The 18526-nt window shown below is 40.6% G+C and overlaps 1 protein-coding gene across 1 annotated transcript in view; it reads left to right on the top strand.

The window, feature by feature from the left end:
- The window catches only part of LOC116628987 (integrin alpha-2), a 97147-nt gene extending 78635 nt beyond the window's left edge, over positions 1-18512 (top strand). Inside the window, exons 15-26 of the mRNA XM_032399284.1 lie at positions 411-547; positions 3031-3170; positions 6179-6330; positions 8069-8179; positions 8754-8836; positions 9264-9405; positions 10558-10650; positions 11236-11312; positions 11400-11483; positions 14892-14994; positions 16915-17025; positions 17976-18512. Of these exons, the coding sequence (XP_032255175.1) occupies positions 411-547; positions 3031-3170; positions 6179-6330; positions 8069-8179; positions 8754-8836; positions 9264-9405; positions 10558-10650; positions 11236-11312; positions 11400-11483; positions 14892-14994; positions 16915-17025; positions 17976-18095 (1353 nt within the window). The 3' untranslated portion in view covers positions 18096-18512. The remainder of the gene's footprint in view (positions 1-410; positions 548-3030; positions 3171-6178; positions 6331-8068; positions 8180-8753; positions 8837-9263; positions 9406-10557; positions 10651-11235; positions 11313-11399; positions 11484-14891; positions 14995-16914; positions 17026-17975) is intronic.
- The last annotated feature ends 14 nt before the right edge of the window (positions 18513-18526 follow it).

Raw genomic sequence — 18526 nt, 5'->3', positions numbered from 1 at the left:
AAATGATAAGGCATTTAAAAAATTTTTTAAATGTTAAGGAATGGGAGTTATTAGGTAGTTTAAAGGGTGACCAAGGGGGCCTCATTGATCAGGCAACTTTCCAGGGAAGTCCTAAAAGACGTGGTCTAGGAGAGCAATCATACCTGAGCTCGCTTTAAATCCTGCTCAGCCCAGTGATCTGCTGCTTTGTGATCTTATGTTTAAAGATTCATGCTGTTTCTTTAATGTGGCTGCAAGCATGATAAACAGATGAGAAAAGCTGTGATTGAAAAATCAATGGGATTTTGTGGAGAATAAAAAACTTGAAGTGGCTATATAGAAAATCTAACAGTGCAGTATAGAAGCTCCTTTCCCCCCCCCCCATTTCAGTTGTTACACATTATACTTTCATGTCAAACTTGCTCTTTCAGAAAATCTTGGGATCCGATGGAGCCTTTAGGAGCCAGCTCCAGTACTTTGGGAGATCTTTGGATGGTTATGGTGACTTAAATGGGGATTCTATCACCGATGTGTCTGTTGGTGCCTTTGGGCAAGTCGTTCAGCTCTGGTGAGTCAGCTGAGAGCCAGACACAAACTAGCTAACTAAAAAAATGACCTGTTAAGTAGAGCAGATAGCTGTGCTGAAATTGTGGAAATGCCACATGCATTCTAGAAGACTCCAGGACAATTATGTGTCATAGTTTCTGTGTCAAAGGAAGAAATGTGTTTTTCCTTGTGGGGGAAGAAAAATATTTATTTGACATTGCTGTCAAGTTCCTCTTCTCTATATGGTGAGCAGATAAAGGACATAGAAAAGACAGAGCCTTTGAAATGGTATCCAAGATATTTCTGAATATTATCTTCCAAATAACCTTACCTCAGCTCACAGAAAGGAAGCCTCATGAGAATGCTCTAAAAATACTGAACACTCAGACCACACAAGTGAAGTATAACTTCTCATGTGGTTATGAAGTAACTTTTGAAATTATTAGTCATAAACAAGAAGCCATTATTTAGGTTTAGCTGACCTCTCACTGACCTCAGTAGGAGTTGAAGAGCAGGGAGGAGCAATAGGGGATTCAAGAGCTGTGTGATTCAAGGACAAATATAAATATATTGGGTTGGCCAGGGATTGGAATCAGAAAGAAATTGAGCATTCGATCAAGAGTCCCCCCAAATATATTTCATTTGTCTCTGTTGAAAACTGTGTTTTAAATGTCCAAATACTTCAAGAACCGAACAACATTACATAGACTACAATATTTCACATGTGCTTTTAAAAAATGAAGTGCATTGTTTTGAGTGCATCATTTTAATGAAAACTTCACCTGGGAGGAAAACAATGCACAGATCATACTTAAGACTGACACATTAAAAAAATATATTTACTGAATAAAGTCAGTTAAGAGTAACATGCCATTAGAAAAATACAAGGTGTGATAACATAGTCACAGGACTTACGATTTCTTATAAATTTTTTAAAAAATACCTTCCAGGGAACATCACCCTCCAGCCATCTTGGTAGGCTTCATCCTTCATAGCCTATGTAATTATTATACTATGACACTCCCTTTTTTAAAAAAGATTTTAAATAATTTCTATACCCATCAAGGGTTTCGAACCCACAACCCCAAGGTCAAGAGTCACATGCTCCACTGACTGAGCCAGCCAGATGCCCCGATACTCCCTGTTAATGTTGCCAGTGATGGCCAAACTTTTTTATTTAAAGGTGGATTTGATTCTTCAAAAAGTCAAGACACATGGAGTCAGGTCAATTTATTGAGGTGATCAGTCAAGCTAGATTCTTGCCATTTTGTGGTCCCATTCCTATAAGGTGCTGAGACTAGATTTTCTGGGTAACTTCCTGAGAATAAAAAAAAAAAAAAAAGTTTACAAAATCATTTCAATCAATGCCACCATCTCCACTGGGATAAAAGATTCTCTTAAAGAGATTGACTTACAGAAAACATTCACTTAGATATTTTAGATCTTGTAGGTTTGAGGACGTGGTGTACTTGTTGTTAGATGTTTTATGGCTGCTTATTAGGGGGCCTTATAGGTACATGATTAACTGATGAAACAATTTTTCAGTTGACTCAAGTCCTTCAGATGGTACCTGAGATGAAAGAGAAAATGTCTTCTGCATCTTCTTGCGGTACTTCTCAGAACAGTGAAATTACTAATTACACTACTGACTGCTCTGTAAATAACGGAGCGTGTGCACACAGGGTCATTATGCTGAAGTACAAAATTTTACTGGCAGAGGAACTAGGAGATCATGAGCTCTAACTCCTCACATGCTAGCTATTACTCAGTAAATTGATAAGTTACTAAATGTTTTTTGTTTGTTTCAGACTTTTTCATTAATAAAAGGGAGACAATATTGTATTTCACAGGAGTGTTATAGGGGCAAATGAGGCCATGTGTATGTGAGAGATTTTTAGATATCTCAAGGGCTGTGCCAGAGTCTGAAGTCTTTAGCACCCTGCCTGAGAGACTCCCCAGCCATTTTCTGATATCAGACTAGTTGTCACCATCATGGTCCTATGCCACACATCAAAGAATTGCTGCCAGCCATTAAGGGAGGCAACAGGGAGACGGCCACAGCCATGCTCCTCGGCCACGGCCATGCTCCTCGGCCACGGCCACGCTCGCTCCTCGGTCATCAGCCACGCCACTCCCACCTTGCCACCTGCTCTCTTCCCTTCCTTTGTGGAAGAGCAAACATCACCGTTTGTGGTTGGGAATAGGCAACAGGGACCGTGACTTTGACTTTATTTGCAAAGAGGTTGCAGACTCACATCCTGCGCTTATGCATGCATCAAACAAACAAACAAAAAATATTAAATGTGGATTGGGCTGGCAGTGCGGTCACAACCACAGAAGACCTTATTCCTACCTGCCATTTTAGAGCTTTCAAATATGAAATACTGCCCAAGTGCTTAGATCATGCAGAGAATAATTTGATAATGCTGGCCCTGGGTCCTCTAAGTAAAGGTTATAACATGTGCACTTGGCAGTAACCTATCTGTTTCCATTTATGTCTTTCAGGTCACAGAGTATTGCTGATGTATCTGTGGAAGCTTTGTTCACACCAGAAAAAATTACTTTGTTCAACAAGAATGCTGACATAAAACTCCAACTCTGTTTCAGTGCCAAGTTTAGACCTACTAAGCAAAATGATCAAGTGGGTGGGTTGACCTGAAATAATCTGTGTGGAGATAGGTTTGCTTGTGGAGTTTTAGTCCTGAATATAACCTATACTTTGGGCTTATAGACCAGAAGGAATAAGGGTCTTGCAGATATTTAAGTTGCCACACATTTGAGGTGCCTGAGAATGGTTAATTAGGTATGGAAGATGTGGTTAGATCTTCCTCTATTTTTTCTAGAAAGTAAATTTCTGCAGCAGAATGTTACCATCTCTGGACCTAGTCCCAGGCTCTCCCAACTCTATCTAAGTGTCTTTTACCCATGGGTTCCTTACCTCAAACCTTGGGCACGCACAGATGACACTGACGTTACACCCATATTTTATGCCATATGTCCACTATGACATGATCTAGATACAGTGTGTATAGCACAAGTACCAAATATTCCTATTCTTGAGGAATTAATAGGCACGAGATAATAGAAAATATAAACAATATGTAGTTTGTGCCCAGTGTTTTAAATGTTCTAAATAATCTGGAGAAGTGGGTAAAAATCTGAAACGTGTCCTGCCAGCAAGGAAGAGTGAGGAAAATTGGACAAATGTCACCAGGAATTGTCATCTCTCTCTTGGACCAGCGAGCCCTCTTTCAGGGTGTGACCGAGTCCTTCCACACCACTGCCCCTCACTCTCATCTCTCCTGCTCCAGCACCCACAGAGCATGGCAATGGACTTAGCACTTGATTAAACACTGCCTTCTTCCTCTCGCTGCTTTTTCATGGGTTCTCATCCCCCTTCCATCAGATTTGGGCTCTAACCTTCAGACACCTGTAGTTCCTACAAGTGTTTCATTAAGTGGTTAACAAACCAACTTAACCTGCCTCTCTATTTTCAGTCTTTGTCATGATTCATACCAAGAAATACATAGGTTAAAAACAGAAAGCAGAAGTTAGATTCGCATTTTTGCACGCTTTCCATATTTTCCTACTTCTTATAGCTCTCTGGCATTTTTCCGTTCAGGCGTTCAAATGCTGACCCAACTCTGAGTAGCACATCTCACAGATCTGTCTTGTACCAGGTCCGTTTGAGTAGCCAGGAGAGTTGAGTCAAAAACCATTCCTGTATAAACACTAAGTGGCTAGATGCAAGGTACAGCATGGGGACTACAGCTAACAACACTGGGTTGTCTATCTGAAGGTTGCTAAGAGAAATTTTCAAAGTTCTCACCACACACACACACACACACACACACACACACAGAATTGCAACTGTGTGAGGTGATGATCTGTTAACCTTATTGTAATCATTTCCCAATATTTACATATATAAGGTAACTACACTGTATAGCTGAAATTGATACAATATTATATCTCCATCACATCTCAACAAAGCTTGGGGTGGGGGGGAACATTAAGTGGCTAGTCTGCCTAAAACATTAAGTCGGGAAATATATTAGTTGGCAGAAATGGCTGGCTGGTTCACTCTCCTGGCCTGAAAGCATGGATTTGTCTCCTAAATCTTCCTCTTTTTGATGGGGCTTTGTTGCTGTAACTGGAAAGCAGCTTTTCGCCTTCAGAGAAGGTCCTTACTTGGGCTTTCTTCCCACAGGGGACCTTTTCCTTGATGTCTCCAGGTCCACACAGACAAGCCAGTCATGATCATTTGTCACTTAATTGTCTGGCAATAATAGTATGTGAGACCAGAATCCCATCTTCACAACTTTGAGAAGTAAATTTCTAAAGCATATGGTCTTTATTATTTATTGTATCAGGTACTCGCTCCAGTTTAAAGTTAATAACCTAAAAAATTGATATATTGCCTATGAGGCTATCCTTTTCACCAGGCTACTTGAGGAAAATGAGCTAGTATTACCATGTGTACTAACTCTATCCTGGCTATGTTCGCCTCCCTGGCATTTTTCCTTTATATCATTTTCACCACTTTTTAGTTCATTTGATTCACTTATATTTTATCTATCTTTGTTAACTTCATTAAGTCATTGGAGCAAGAAAAATTATCCAACATCTCTAATAGATATTTTAAAGGTAACCTGTAGAATTAATGTATGTTGGAAGTCCATTCAACCTTTAAAATATTGAAAATAGTAAAATAAGTTGGAGTAACCCCAGATAAGGCAGCTGATGCTTTGAATATCATCAGGTCTTCTTTCTCAGTTTTGGACAGCAGACTCTAGTTGAAGGCTCTGATACTTTGTATATTGGCTACTAACATCAGTTGTTATTGCATTTTTTTTTTCATTTTCATTTCCCTGGGTTAGTAGTATTATCTCTGTTTTATAGATGAGGAAATGGAGGTTCAAAGAGGTTACACAAATGGCCTAAAGTCATAGAGCTCATAAATCGTGGATTAGAATTCAAACCAAGTCTGTCTGACTCCAAACTTATTACTGTGGAGTTGCATGCCTTCCCCCCCCAACCCCGCAAATAAAGCATCTAGGGTGTTCCCTCAGAGTTGATCTCAAATAACAGTTAATCCTCACAACTGCATGGAAGCCGAAAGAACATGAGCCCTGATTTCAAAATTGCCCTAGCTTTATTTCTGACGGTGACCTAGCTGTGTGAATGGAGCTGGTTTATTTTACCTCTTTTATTCTGTTTAGTATCTGAAATATGAGATCATATCCACTTTCCAGTATAAGGGAACATCTGAGAATGTGTTCAATTGTAGGCACTCAGTAACTCCTCCTTTATCATATCACCATGTTAGGGGTGATAAAACCGATGCTTGAGGATGTGAATAATTTGACCAAATTCCCTCTGTAGATTTCCTGGTGGCAAGTCCACTTTGTTCCCCACTCTTCAAGCCATGCTTCTTTGAATCCCCTCTCTCTCTAACCACAGTCCCCTATATCGTACCAGAGTCTGAATTACAAATGCCGTGGCCATCCACTGCTCACAATCCATTCATGGAAAGACTGTTTTTATATTTTCTTGAAGTCCTTGACTTCACCCAGTAAGACACAATAAGGCAGGGATGGTTTTTCTGTAAATGTTTATTTGCAATAAAATTTCTTTGTGATTTTTATCATAGCCATTATCTACAACATCACAATAGATGCAGACCTGTATTCATCCAGAGTAACCTCCAGAGGTTTATTTAAAGAAAATAATGAAAGGTGCCTGCAGAAGAATATGCTCATAAGCCAAGCACAGAGCTGCGCTGAGCACACCATCCACATACAGGTGAGGCCTCAGTCCTCTCTCTCATCTTTTCCTCTGAATGACTCATGAATGGTCAAAGTCTAAAAAGGAAGCTTGGGAGTTAGAAAATGCTTGCCCTTTTAATTAATGCTTTTCTTGTCTAATTTTATAAGTAGGAAATCCTATATTCTTTATGCTAGCATATGGTCGCCTTCTATTAATATGTTACTAGCGTGAAATTTTATTTGGGCTTACAACTGAAAGGCTAAAAGTAGGATTCTTAAAGAAATCAAACACAGTGCTTTCTTAAACATTTAACAGGAAGGAGCTTTTAGTAGACAGTAAGTTTTATTCTAGCATTTTCCTATCAGGGAAAATTTTTAAGCTGCTGAAAAGGACAATTCCATTTGTGATTTCCACTATTGGATTTAAATTAATATAGGTGAAGGATGAGGTAAAAATTATTTGCTCCAGTCTTATGCCATAGTTACTATAGTTGACATGAATTTTGAAAGTCTTGCAAGTAAGAAAAATGCTTCTCAGGGGAAAATTTCCAACAGAAAATTGATTTTATAAATTATATGACTGTTTCCCCCCAGAACCATGTAATGGTGTTTGAAAGTGTGATTTCCTCAGGAAACCATTTTTAAAAGAGCTGCTTAAGAACTTTCCTAGAACATGGTTCTCAGAGTTCAAGATCCATAAGAATTGCCAAGAGAACTTTTATAAAGTGCATATTCTGGGTTCCCACCACCAGAAATTTGGGTTTAAAGGCCGAAGGTAAAAGCAGATTTAAGGAGTACTCCCAGATATTTTTGATATAGATGAATGATACAGAGATCACATATCAAAAACTACGAAATATGAGTTGGAAAAACAGAGTTAATAGAAGAATTAAAATCAATTGCATTGTTTAATTTCTTGCTCATGTTAAAGGAGTCTTGTTTAGGAAGGCCTGGACCTTTTTTGTTGTGAAGATGCCAATTATACACATCCTTTAAAGGGCTAAAAGCCGGCTCTCATTCTCTGCTATTTTTGTGCTAAGTCATAGATCAAATGAAACCTGGGGGGGAATGAAGTCAGCCAAGCTGTTGTTCGCATATATATCCTGTTCATGCTGATGTGTACTTGTGAAGTTTTTAAGAAAATGTGTGTGATTTGGGTCAGAGAAGAGATCTTGTTTCAGTTAACACACCGTATTGGGTATCAATCCCAAGCCCATCCTGTGTGCCAGCCTTGCAGCCAGTTGAGGAACCCCCCTTTACCTGGTTCTATAGAGCAGAGTTAGGCTCTAAGGAAGGGAGTTCTCTTGTCATTTCCTGATAGCCAGCCCTGAGCACCTTCCCATCTAGGTCATAATAGGCCCTCGCGGAGACTTGGTCAGGATACCTAAGGACTCCTAAGTCTTGGCAGTAGGAACTGGGAAGACTGTAGCCAACAACCTGAGAGCCGTGTACTGATAGGACTTTCAAGTATTAAAACTGGGCATATCCTCTAAATATTTATAAATTGTGTATGAATAACAAGATTACTGGTGAGCTTAACTAAGAATTGCTGCTTCAGATTTTTACTTGAACCCAAGTCTCTAAGTTTCTTGGTAGTGGAGAGGCTAAGGGCAGAATTAAGACAGAAAAGAAGCAAGAGTCTGGAAAATTCAAAACAAGGATATTCTCCATAATGGAGAGGGGACTGTGTTCTTAATTATGAACACATTGGTGGTCATTTTCTTGTTTGGAAGCTGCCGTGCCCTAGTAAACTGCCTTGCTCTGTCTGTGTTTAGAAGCCCTCTGACGTTGTCAACTCTTTGGATCTGTGTGTGAACATCAGTCTGGAAAACCCTGGCACCAGCCCCGCCCTTGAAGTCTACTCTGAGAAGGCCAAGGTCTTCAGTGTGAGTTCAGTTTGCCCTTCCTGGAATTCAGACTGGCTAAGAAAGCTTCATAGTTGCTGCGGTCGTGTTTGAAAGCTACCTAGGACATAATTTTTCAACTGTTCGTCTTCTACGTGAAAATACCTATATGTGCAAAATTCACCAGCGGGCAAGTTCCATGAAGGACAGGGATTTTTATCTTCTTCACTGCTCTGTTCCCAGCCCCCTGAGCAGTGCCTGGCCCACCAGAGGTGTTCAATAAATATTTTTTGAAGAAATAAATAACCATAAAGTCAAACACCTTGTGCTCACCACCCACTTAAAAAATGTTACCAAAACCTATGTTCTCGGCATCCCTCCCTACCCCCATTGCATCCACGTTCATCTTGCTCCCCCAGGCAAATCATCACCTTGCATTTTGCCTTTATTGATGCCTTTCTTCCTATGTTGCTAACCATGTATATATTCCTAAAATGTTGTTTAGCTTTGCATGGTTTTGAGCTTTATATAAATGGAATAATTCTACATGTATTCTTCCACAGTCTGGTTTTTAACTCAAGAGCAAATGTGTGGGATTGTTTTTCCTTTTTTGTAGATCCCTTTCTACAAGGACTGTGGGGATGATGGAGTTTGTATCTCGGATCTAGTTCTAGATGTCCAACAACTGTCAGCCACTCAGTAAGTCTGCTCTTGAGCTCAGTGTAAAATGTAGAAATAAGACACGTTAGATCACTTTATTCAAGTGAATGTTTATGGAGATTTTTTCTACAAAAGAAACATCCATAACTAATAAAGACCCTTAAAATCTGAATTTCAGTTTCTACCATCCATAAAGGAGTAAAACAGTAAGAAATCTCAAACCATTTGTATTTGGGCTCGTTCCTCTCCCTGCAATGTAATTAAAATCAATGAAGAAGAAGATCTAATAGCATTGACTTATTTGTTGTCTGCATCATTTTACTATGAAGATGGTTTATTAAACAACTTTCTCAGTCCTCCAAATCTAAAGAGTTTTATCTTATTTTTAAAATGAGTGAAGTATTTGAACACTGGCCTTTTTAACCTTAATTTTTTTTTCTCTTTTTTACCTTTTTCCTTTTAACAGAGATCAACTCTTTATTGTCAGCAACCAAAACAGAAGGTTAACATTTTCAATAACACTGAAAAACAAAAGAGAAAGTGCATACAACACTAGAATTGTTGTTGATTTTTCAGAAAACTTGTTTTTTGCTTCCTGGTCCATGCCGGTAGGTGACGACGCTCCAGGCTCACCGCTCTTGTGTTTCCTGCCTGACATTAGTGACCACCTTGCTCACACCCACACCCCCGTGTCCTGTATGCTATCTGAAGAAGCACCTTACGCCTAAGTGCGATCAATCCTAACTTTGGGGCTCCCAACTAGTTAAACCACATGAGAGCGTAGCCTGGCTCTGTATCTAGACCAATTCTGCTTCACAGCTTGGTCAGTTTTTCCTCTGCCCTGAGACTTGGCCAGACACAACCATAACTCTTCTCAAGCCATCTGTGGGATGAGGCTGCCGTGGTGCCGCACAGAGGCTCCGAGCTGCACTTGCTCCGAGAAGTTAGAGTCCCCTAGCGCCCGGGCCAAGCTCTGTAACCACAAGTCTTGCTACTGCCAGGATGCTGCATTCCAGCGAGGTCAGTTAATCACGTTGACTTGATCACTATACCAGGAACACACTTGGCCATGAATGCCCCTCTGGCCCCTCCATTGCCACCAAGCAATGAAAGGGAGAGGAGAGAAAAGCTGAGATTTCCCAAATTCACTACTTGATAAAAGGATTAAAAATGGCTTCCTCCCAGTTAAAGTCGAACTTAACAGATTTCGTGTTCTAAATCTATTCTGACTTCGGTGTTCAATTTCCTATGCCAAATGGGAACTTCTTATTTTAAAGAGGAAAAAAAAAAAAACAAAAACAAGGAGAACTAAAAAAGATTCTTTAAATTATTTAAAATACAAACACCAACATATGATTTGCTTTCTTCTCTTGAAAGTACAAATTTCAAATATATTGAGAGAAAGGTATGTATTAAAGACAGCCTTTCTAAATATTGGATTAAAGTTTTTTGTGCTTCTGAAATATAAGAACTATGATTTATAGTTCTGGGGGAAAATTCCAGTGTTTGACCTCACTTTTGGCTTATTGGGTGTCCTGCTTAGCAATAAAAATAGAATAGCTACCCGGACAATGTAAGTTTTTTGAGTCTTCGGGGACAATAAATTCATTGTGAACCAGCTTTACTGCTAAAATGCCCATGTGGTTTATACATCCTTCAGCATGTATGTGCACACGCATGCATGCCCACACACGTGTGCATGCACACACACACACACATGCACTCTACATATTGATCATGGTTTCCTTGGTCTCTTTCAGGTTGATGGGACAGAAGTAACATGCCAGATTGCTTCATCTCAGAAGACTGTTACCTGTGATGTTGGCTACCCTGCTTTGAAGAGGGAGCAACAGGTACAACTTGCATTTCATCCTCAAATCCACACTAGCCCGTCTCGGTACTAGTGTTCATTCGCCACCATCCCATCTTCATTGTTAGGTAACATCATTTGACAGGTGTCACAAACTGCATATTTACAGGAAGTTTTTAAAATATCTGAGTGGTTTAAGTTATTAATAAAAGTGGGATTTTCCCCCATGCAATTCATTTCAAAAGCACATACAAGAGGGAGAGTTCTTTTTTTTTACTGAGTATATTGACCAACACTGGTCCGAGTGCTGTACAGTCACGGCTATCCTGTTAACCCCTGGTAAGCAAATTTCACTTCGGCACAGAACGCTCACATTCTGACAAGTAGCCATGCCTGTGATGTGAAGATCTGTACACGCGACTTGAAAGGTGTAGGCCCTCTAATTCTAAAGGTGAGGCGTGCTAAGTACAGCAAGGTGGATGAACAGATATTCTACAAGTTCGAAAGCTTAAGGCATATACAATTCAGAATCAAATTGGGGTGAGTTTGCTTTTCTGGGGAACTTTTTCTTTAATTGGTCCCTGTGTATGAACCATCCCAGATTAATGAACTTTAATTTTGTGTATAGGTGACTTTCACTATTAACTTTGACTTCAATCTTCAAAACCTTCAGAATCAGGCATCTGTCCATTTCCAAGCCTTAAGGTAAAACATAATGAAGCCATGAATTGATAATAGATGGGCTTTAATAATATTTCTCTCTAAGTAGTTTCCTAATGTCTGTTTCAATAGCGAAAGCCATGAAGAAAACAAGGCAGATAATTTGGTCAACCTCAAAATTCCTCTGCGGTATGATGCCGATATTCACATAACGAGGTAGGTGAAGCACTGAGTAGCCTCTGGCCACTGATATCACTCCGTTTGTAACACATTTGGTTCGTGACTAAAGAAGTCCTCTATATGTTCATTCTTAACTGGAAAATTTGAATTAAATATTTCCCCCTTGCCAACTAAAAGAGAAGTCCAGGGACAAGTGCGTCCTTAGGAGAACCTTGAGTGACTTTGTCATTTATGGACTGAGAGCAAGACCAGAAGAGCCAGAGGAGCAGCCCCTCTGCCACCTGCTACAGGGAAAGACCTCTGCGGGCCTTCAGATGAGGTGCCCGCTTTCCCTAAGGGCCACAGCAGAACGCTTTGGGCCCTGAGGAGTTGCCACCACTTCCTTCTCCACGCCTGCTTCCTGCCATCCCCATGAGCTCGCAAGCAATGCCCCATCCCTAAACACTGAAGCCCCAAGCACAATGCTTTGCACATAGCAGGTCCACCACAAATAGAAAATCTCATCACAGAAAATCAGCTTCTGGGTGGAACATTCCTGACATAACCGATTAGGGGTTTCTTCCAACCGAGAGGAAATGAGGCATTTCCCAAAGGAAGTCATCTACAAAGAAATACTGTATTTATTCCCTTTTCTTGCCTGACCAGAGCAAGCGTAGCTGAAAGCAGTGGCAAAATGATCCTGGTTGGTAGCAGCTATCTTGAATTGTTCAGAGGGGCAGGTGTCCTGAGAAGTGGCTAACACGTGGAACACCATAGGCACGAATAGGGTGACGCATCACCTTAACTCCCCCTAAGAAGGGAAGCAGGTTCATGGGCGCAGACATACGAGCACAGCTATGCAGGTACACAGGCTGAAGGTGATGCCCCGCTCCCAGCCTGGGAACCAGAGTTCTCCACCTGGTGAGGCACGGAGGCAGCTTCCTAGCACACATCGGTCATGCCTGGAAAATGCGCTGCAGTGTATTGCCAAGAAGCCAGGCCTCAAACAGTGTTTAGGGACAGCGAATTTCTCCAACTTGCCACATCGCCGCACCCCTTAAAAGCATGGAACACAGATCATGCAGTAGGTCACTGAGCAAAAACAAAAAGGAAAATGTGTCATTATGTCGAGAGCATGAGACACATGAGCAAAGATTAAAGAATGCTTCTGCAAACAGCAAAAGCAGAACAAAATACAGCCCAAGTCATCCATCCCTGAAAAATTAATCAGTAACTGCAGATTCCAAAAGGACCCGCAGTGCTCAAAGAACTGAAGACCAATGCATCCAGAGAGATTGTTATTACCACAGTACCTGATTTTTTTTTTCTTCCTACCTACATTGATTCTTACCCTAAATGCTTTTTCTTAACACAGCCTTTATAGGATTCTAGTCTCACACCACAGCCAGTTTTTCCAGATAGTTTAACATGAAATAAATATAAGATTGAAGTGGGACTTCACTTTCAGTAACATCTTAGCTCTGTATTTTTGTGATGGTAAACTGGATTTTAAGACCATCTGATGTTCTTTAAAATATACCAAAAAGTTTTTTTTTACAAATTAATATGGAGAATTATGATATGTAAACATTAAAATGGCTCCTAATCCCACCACCCAGATAATTCCTCTTCATGTTTTTTTAAAGAAACCAAAAATCCAAACACTACAGAAAGACAATGAAAAGTGAAGTCATCCCTCCCACCTCCTCTGGAAATTCCATAGATGACTCAGCTATTTTTCAGAATACCTTCCAGATGCAAGATTTGTCTGTCTACCGGGATATACACGTCATGTGCGCACACACACACCCGAATGGAATGATAAAATCCTTCTCTAACCTTGCTTTTTATGTAATCTTAGAGAAGTTTTTATATCAGGACATACAGATCTAACTTATCCTATTCCTGGCTGGATCATAATTTATGTAACCAGTTCACAATAAGATTTGTTTTGCAGATTTATTTTGTTTAACCATCACAAGTACTGTAAAAAAATTTTTTTTAAACTTTTTGAAAAATTCCTACCCAATCATTAAGCAGTGTAGCAACTACTTTGATAAATCTGCAATTATACTGTGCAAATATTATGGGTGGAAATCATGATAGAATTATTTTAAAAACAGGGGCCCCCTGAGCATAGCTAACTGCTTATAAATACATTGATCATCCACACTTACGTAACTTAAGGAAAACTTAAGTAACTTAAGGAAAACTTAAGTAACAAATGGAAAAATGTCAGATCACTTTAAAATGCAAAAGCGGAATATACTAACTTAGAAACTAACTCTTCTTAGGGGCTCACACAAAGGTCTTCTGGAAGGTAAAGGGAATAATTCACGCAAATACAGCTAGGCTTTCTGTTTCAAAGTCTAGTAAGTATTCCCATTTTCCATGTAAGGCTGACAAATCATTGTTTCCTCTCATCTACATAACCTTGACAAATGCCACATCTATTTGAGTCTCCTTGGACATATTTTCCTTTAGAGAATTTGGAAAAGTTTTAGGCATTAAAAAAAAAAGACAGAAGTTCCATAAAGAAGCCCAAAAACTATCTCAGAAAATGTCTAGTTCAAATTTCTTTTTGAAATAGAATCATCATCCTAGAATTATGATACACTGCCCAGGGGGAAGAAATACTGCTTTTTGGACCCCTATGCCTGCTACCGAGGCCCCCACAGTCCCAATGAGGTTAGCTTGGTTGGAATCCAGCCTTAGCCCCGGAAATGAGTGAAGAGGAGTGGGAAGGGTATCCAGTTATGTTCCAGTCTGAGCAGTCCTGTCGGGGTTCCTGTGACCTGGTCCTCCCTTCACTTGCAAACCTTAGTTGGCAACCCCAAGCAAAGAGATCAAATCATCTGATACCTCTAAGTTTAGTCTGATGAAACCTCTAGGTCAGCCTTCATAAACGCGGTCTCTACGCTAGTCATGGCAACAGACTGACCAACCTCAATTCAGACCAAAAGCATTCGAGTTGGTTTGGAACCAGAGAAGGATAGGGAGAAGGAATAACAAAGAAAATGTATGCCCTATTTTACAGGCATCCAGTACAAAATACTGCAGGAGCTAAAACTCCATACCCTATCATTGCATTTCAGCCACCCAAGTGGAAAATCCTCTGGCTTATCAATCCATTCATCCGATCAACAAGGACTAAGTGTGCACTGCATTAGCACACCAGTCAGTGTAATAGCAATCTTGAGTTCTACTAGTTCTAAAGTACAACTGGTAAACATAGAACACAAAGAATCTTGCATAAAGATCATGAAGGGATATATTTTTAAAGGAATTTGTTTTAGTCTTGGAAACATTAGCCTGTAAGTAGCTTTTGTTTTCATTAGGTTTTTAGACCTAAATATAAACGTTTACTTGTAATATAAGCTAGAAGATATTTAAATAAAGGAAGTATTAAGCTTCGAGAACAACAGCAAAACTAAAATATTTGGCTTTACAAACATCATCCAACAGATCCACCAACATAAATTTTTATGAAGTCTCCTCAGATGGGAATGTTCCTTCTGTCATGCACAGTTTTCAAGATATTGGTCCAAAATTCATCTTCTCCATTAAGGTTGGTAAGCCTGTCATAAGAATACTAAATCAGGAGGAGGGGGAGGGGGGAAAAATGAGACCAGGAAGAGAAGAAGTAAAAAGTTGAAATATACCAGTAGTTCTCAAACTTGAGCATGCAATAGAATCCCCTGGGGGGAATGTTAAGACACATGTCATGGGCTCCATCCTCTGAGTTTCTGATTCAGTAATCTATGGTGAGCCTAAAACTGTGCATTTCTGGGGCGCCTGGGTGGCTCAGTTGTTGAGCGTCTGACTTCAGCTCAGGTCATGATCCCAGGGTCCTGGGATCGAGCCCACTGGGCTCCCTGCTCAGCAGGAGGCATGCTTCTCCCTCTCCCACTCCCCCCTGCTTGTGTTCCCTCTCTCGCTGTCTCTGTCAAATAAATAAAATCTTTAAAAAATAAAAAAAATTAAAGTGTGCATTTCTAACAAGTTTCCGGGTGTTGCTAATGCTGCTGGTCCCAGTGCTATACTTTGAGAACCCCTAGGACTTCCAAAAAGTAAACAGCTGAGCTTTGTGCATAGCTATGTATTCTGGGTAAAAAATTGATGTATTTTGAAGGCAAATGTTTAACATTAATCAACGAAGTGTTAATATAATGGTATTACTGTGGGCAAAAGTCTCTGGAATATAATTAAAATGCCAGTTTATCCTTGGAGACCACTTCTTCTTGAGAAGCTAACCATTTATACACAAATACCTTCAGTCAGTTTACATTAGCATTCATAAGCAATTATAATCTAAAGATTGTTATCAATTATAAGAGAAATTTGTGAAAAATTGCTATTTTATAACAAATCATAGAAAATTTGAAAAGTAGAAAGAATTTAATTCCCAGGTTAGTTATAAGATTGGTAGGATTATTATTCCTATTATTTTCTTTTTAAGATTTTATTTTTGAGTAGTTTCTATACCCAGTGTGGGACTCAAACTCACAACCCCAAGATCTGGAGTTGTATGCTGTAATGACTGAGCCAGCCAGGTGCGCCCCATGGTTGTTATTTAAAATGTTTAATAGGGACGCCTGGGTGGCTCGTTGTTAAGTGTCTGCCTTCAGCTCCAATCATGATCCCAGGGTCCTGGGATTGAGTCCTGCATCTGGCTCCTTGCTCATCGGAGAGCCTACTTCTCCCTCTGCCTGCCGCTCCCCCTGCTCGTGCTTGCGATTGCGCGCGCATGTGCTCTCTCTCTCTATATATATATATCTGACAAATAAATCTTTAAAAAATTATTTAACAACCAGTAGGACATGAGCACTGGCCTATTAGAACAGATTCCCCACCAATGAGAACAAATGCTGTACCTGCACATACCCCCTAAGTTGCTATTTTTATTTTACAAATGAGGAAAACAAGCATACAGAGGTCAAGTATCTTGCCCAAGCCACACTGCTTGTCAGGGGCAAAGTGGGACTTCAGCCCTGGTAGCCCAACTCAACACTAAGTGTTTTTAACCAACTTCTAAGTCACAAATTACTTACCAGTTCACATTATAGATGTTGAGATTCTCCACGAACAGGTGAGACACAGAGACCCACCTGAGTTTGACTCTAACAAGACTTACTTTCTTTTTTTTTTTTTTAAAGATTTTATTTATTTACTTGAGAGAGAGAATGAGAGAGAGAGAGAGAGAGAGAGAGAGCACATGAAAGGAGGGAGGGTCAGAGGGAGAAGCAGACTCCTGCTGAGCAGGGAGCCCGATGCGGGACTCGATCCCGGGACTCCAGGATCATGACCTGAGCCGAAGGCAGTCGCTTAACCAACTGAGCCACCCAGGCGCCCCAAGACTTACTTTCAAATGGACTCAATCTCACCACTTAATAGTTGCCCTCCATCAACATAGAGGTTATTGATCATTTTCTTTGCAACATGTGCATATTGCAGCAATAACCAGAATGTTTTCTTCCATATTATGCAGGTAACAACAGGGAGTGTTCCAGTAAGCATGGCATCTGTAATCATCCACATCCCTCAGTACACCAAAGAAAAGAACCCACTGATGTACCTGACTGAGGTGCACACAGATCAGGTAAGGGCAACTGAATTGCCTATAAAAGTGTGCACTTTCATTATGGAAATACCCCCATGAGGTTAGGGTGATCATGTCTTGATATCGTACAGATGGAAAACTGAGAAGATAAATGCTCTGCATCCTAAGTGCCAATTAACTAGCAGTCAGTTTCATATTAGAAGCAGGTTATTGTTATATGGAAACAGTTACAGATGGCAGAAATTATTGCTAAAGCTCGGCTTTGGCCAGGTGAAGATCTTTGTCAGCGTCCTGTTTATGGAGATGTTAGCTGACTGCCACTGTGGGAGACTAATTGGTCTACACAGCTGCAATTAGTAGCTGGTCTTTAAGATGCCCGCCTGGACTTTGACCTGGTAGTGACCAACCCTGGCTCCTCGTTTTTATCAGCTGGGTTTCCTGCCCAGGCTCAGGCCCACCCCCAGTCAATTAAATCAGAATCTTCAGGGCGATGGCTCTAGCACCAAAGATTCCTTAGGAGCCCCCACCCCCAGGTAGCTCTAACGTGCAGCCCGGGTGGAGAAGCACTGTCGAGCCAAACCCCTTGACATGGGCTCCGCCTTTGTCTGGCACGTAGAGCTGGCTCTCCGGTAGTTACTCCTGTGGTGTGCACGGGTGACGTCAGGAAATCAAAGTCTTAAAATGGTCCACAGAGAGCCCTGAATTCCGTCAGTTACAGTCTATTATTATTGCAAATGGTCTTGTTACGTATCGGGCTGTAAGAACCAGTGCCACCCACACACACCCCCCCCCCCAGTTGCATCAGGAGGATCTGAATACTTCCAGGTTTACGTGAATGGCTACAGGAGGGGTGGCAGGGTCGGGGAGGTGAAAGAAGCCTAAAATCCCTCCCCTGCCCCGACATGTGACCTCAGGATTTCCTAACATGTTAAAAGGAACATCAGAAATAATTTTGCTTCCTGAGACTGATTGGATGTCCTTCCTTACAGGCTGGTGACATCAGCTGTAATGCCGAAATAAATCCACTGAAAATAGGACACATGTCTCCTTCTGTGTCTTTCAAGAATGAAAATTTCCGGCACATAAAAGAATTGGTGAGGACAGGTTAATGGGGTGACTATTTCTTTGGGTGATTCACTGTTTGTTTTACCTGGAAATCAAAGCACTTCTTTTCTATCACCTCATGTTACAGAATTTTCTCATTTTGGCTTTGATGGCCCGTATGAATCAAGATTTAGAAAATACACTCTCAAATCTAGGTTATTGGGATTATTACTTATGCCGGTAATATAAAATCCATGTATCAGATTTCACAAAATCAAAAGGATTCCATGTGAAACTACTGTTTTGTATCAGGCACTTTGTAAGCATTGCAAAGACCTGTGAGAGATCTGCGCATGTGCTTTGAAGGTGAAGCTCCTTACATCCCCCTTCCACATCATCACTGAGGTCTTATTTAGCTGCTAAAATGCCTCTCTGGCCACCCTTCTCGGTTTTCCAATATTTTATTATCTCCTGCTCCAGAGTGATGCGCCTTTCC

The sequence above is a fragment of the Phoca vitulina genome, unplaced genomic scaffold, assembly GCF_004348235.1.
Source record: "Phoca vitulina isolate PV1807 unplaced genomic scaffold, GSC_HSeal_1.0 scaffold165, whole genome shotgun sequence".
NCBI lineage: Eukaryota > Metazoa > Chordata > Mammalia > Carnivora > Phocidae > Phoca > Phoca vitulina.
This window is presented reverse-complemented; position numbering and strand designations above follow the sequence as displayed.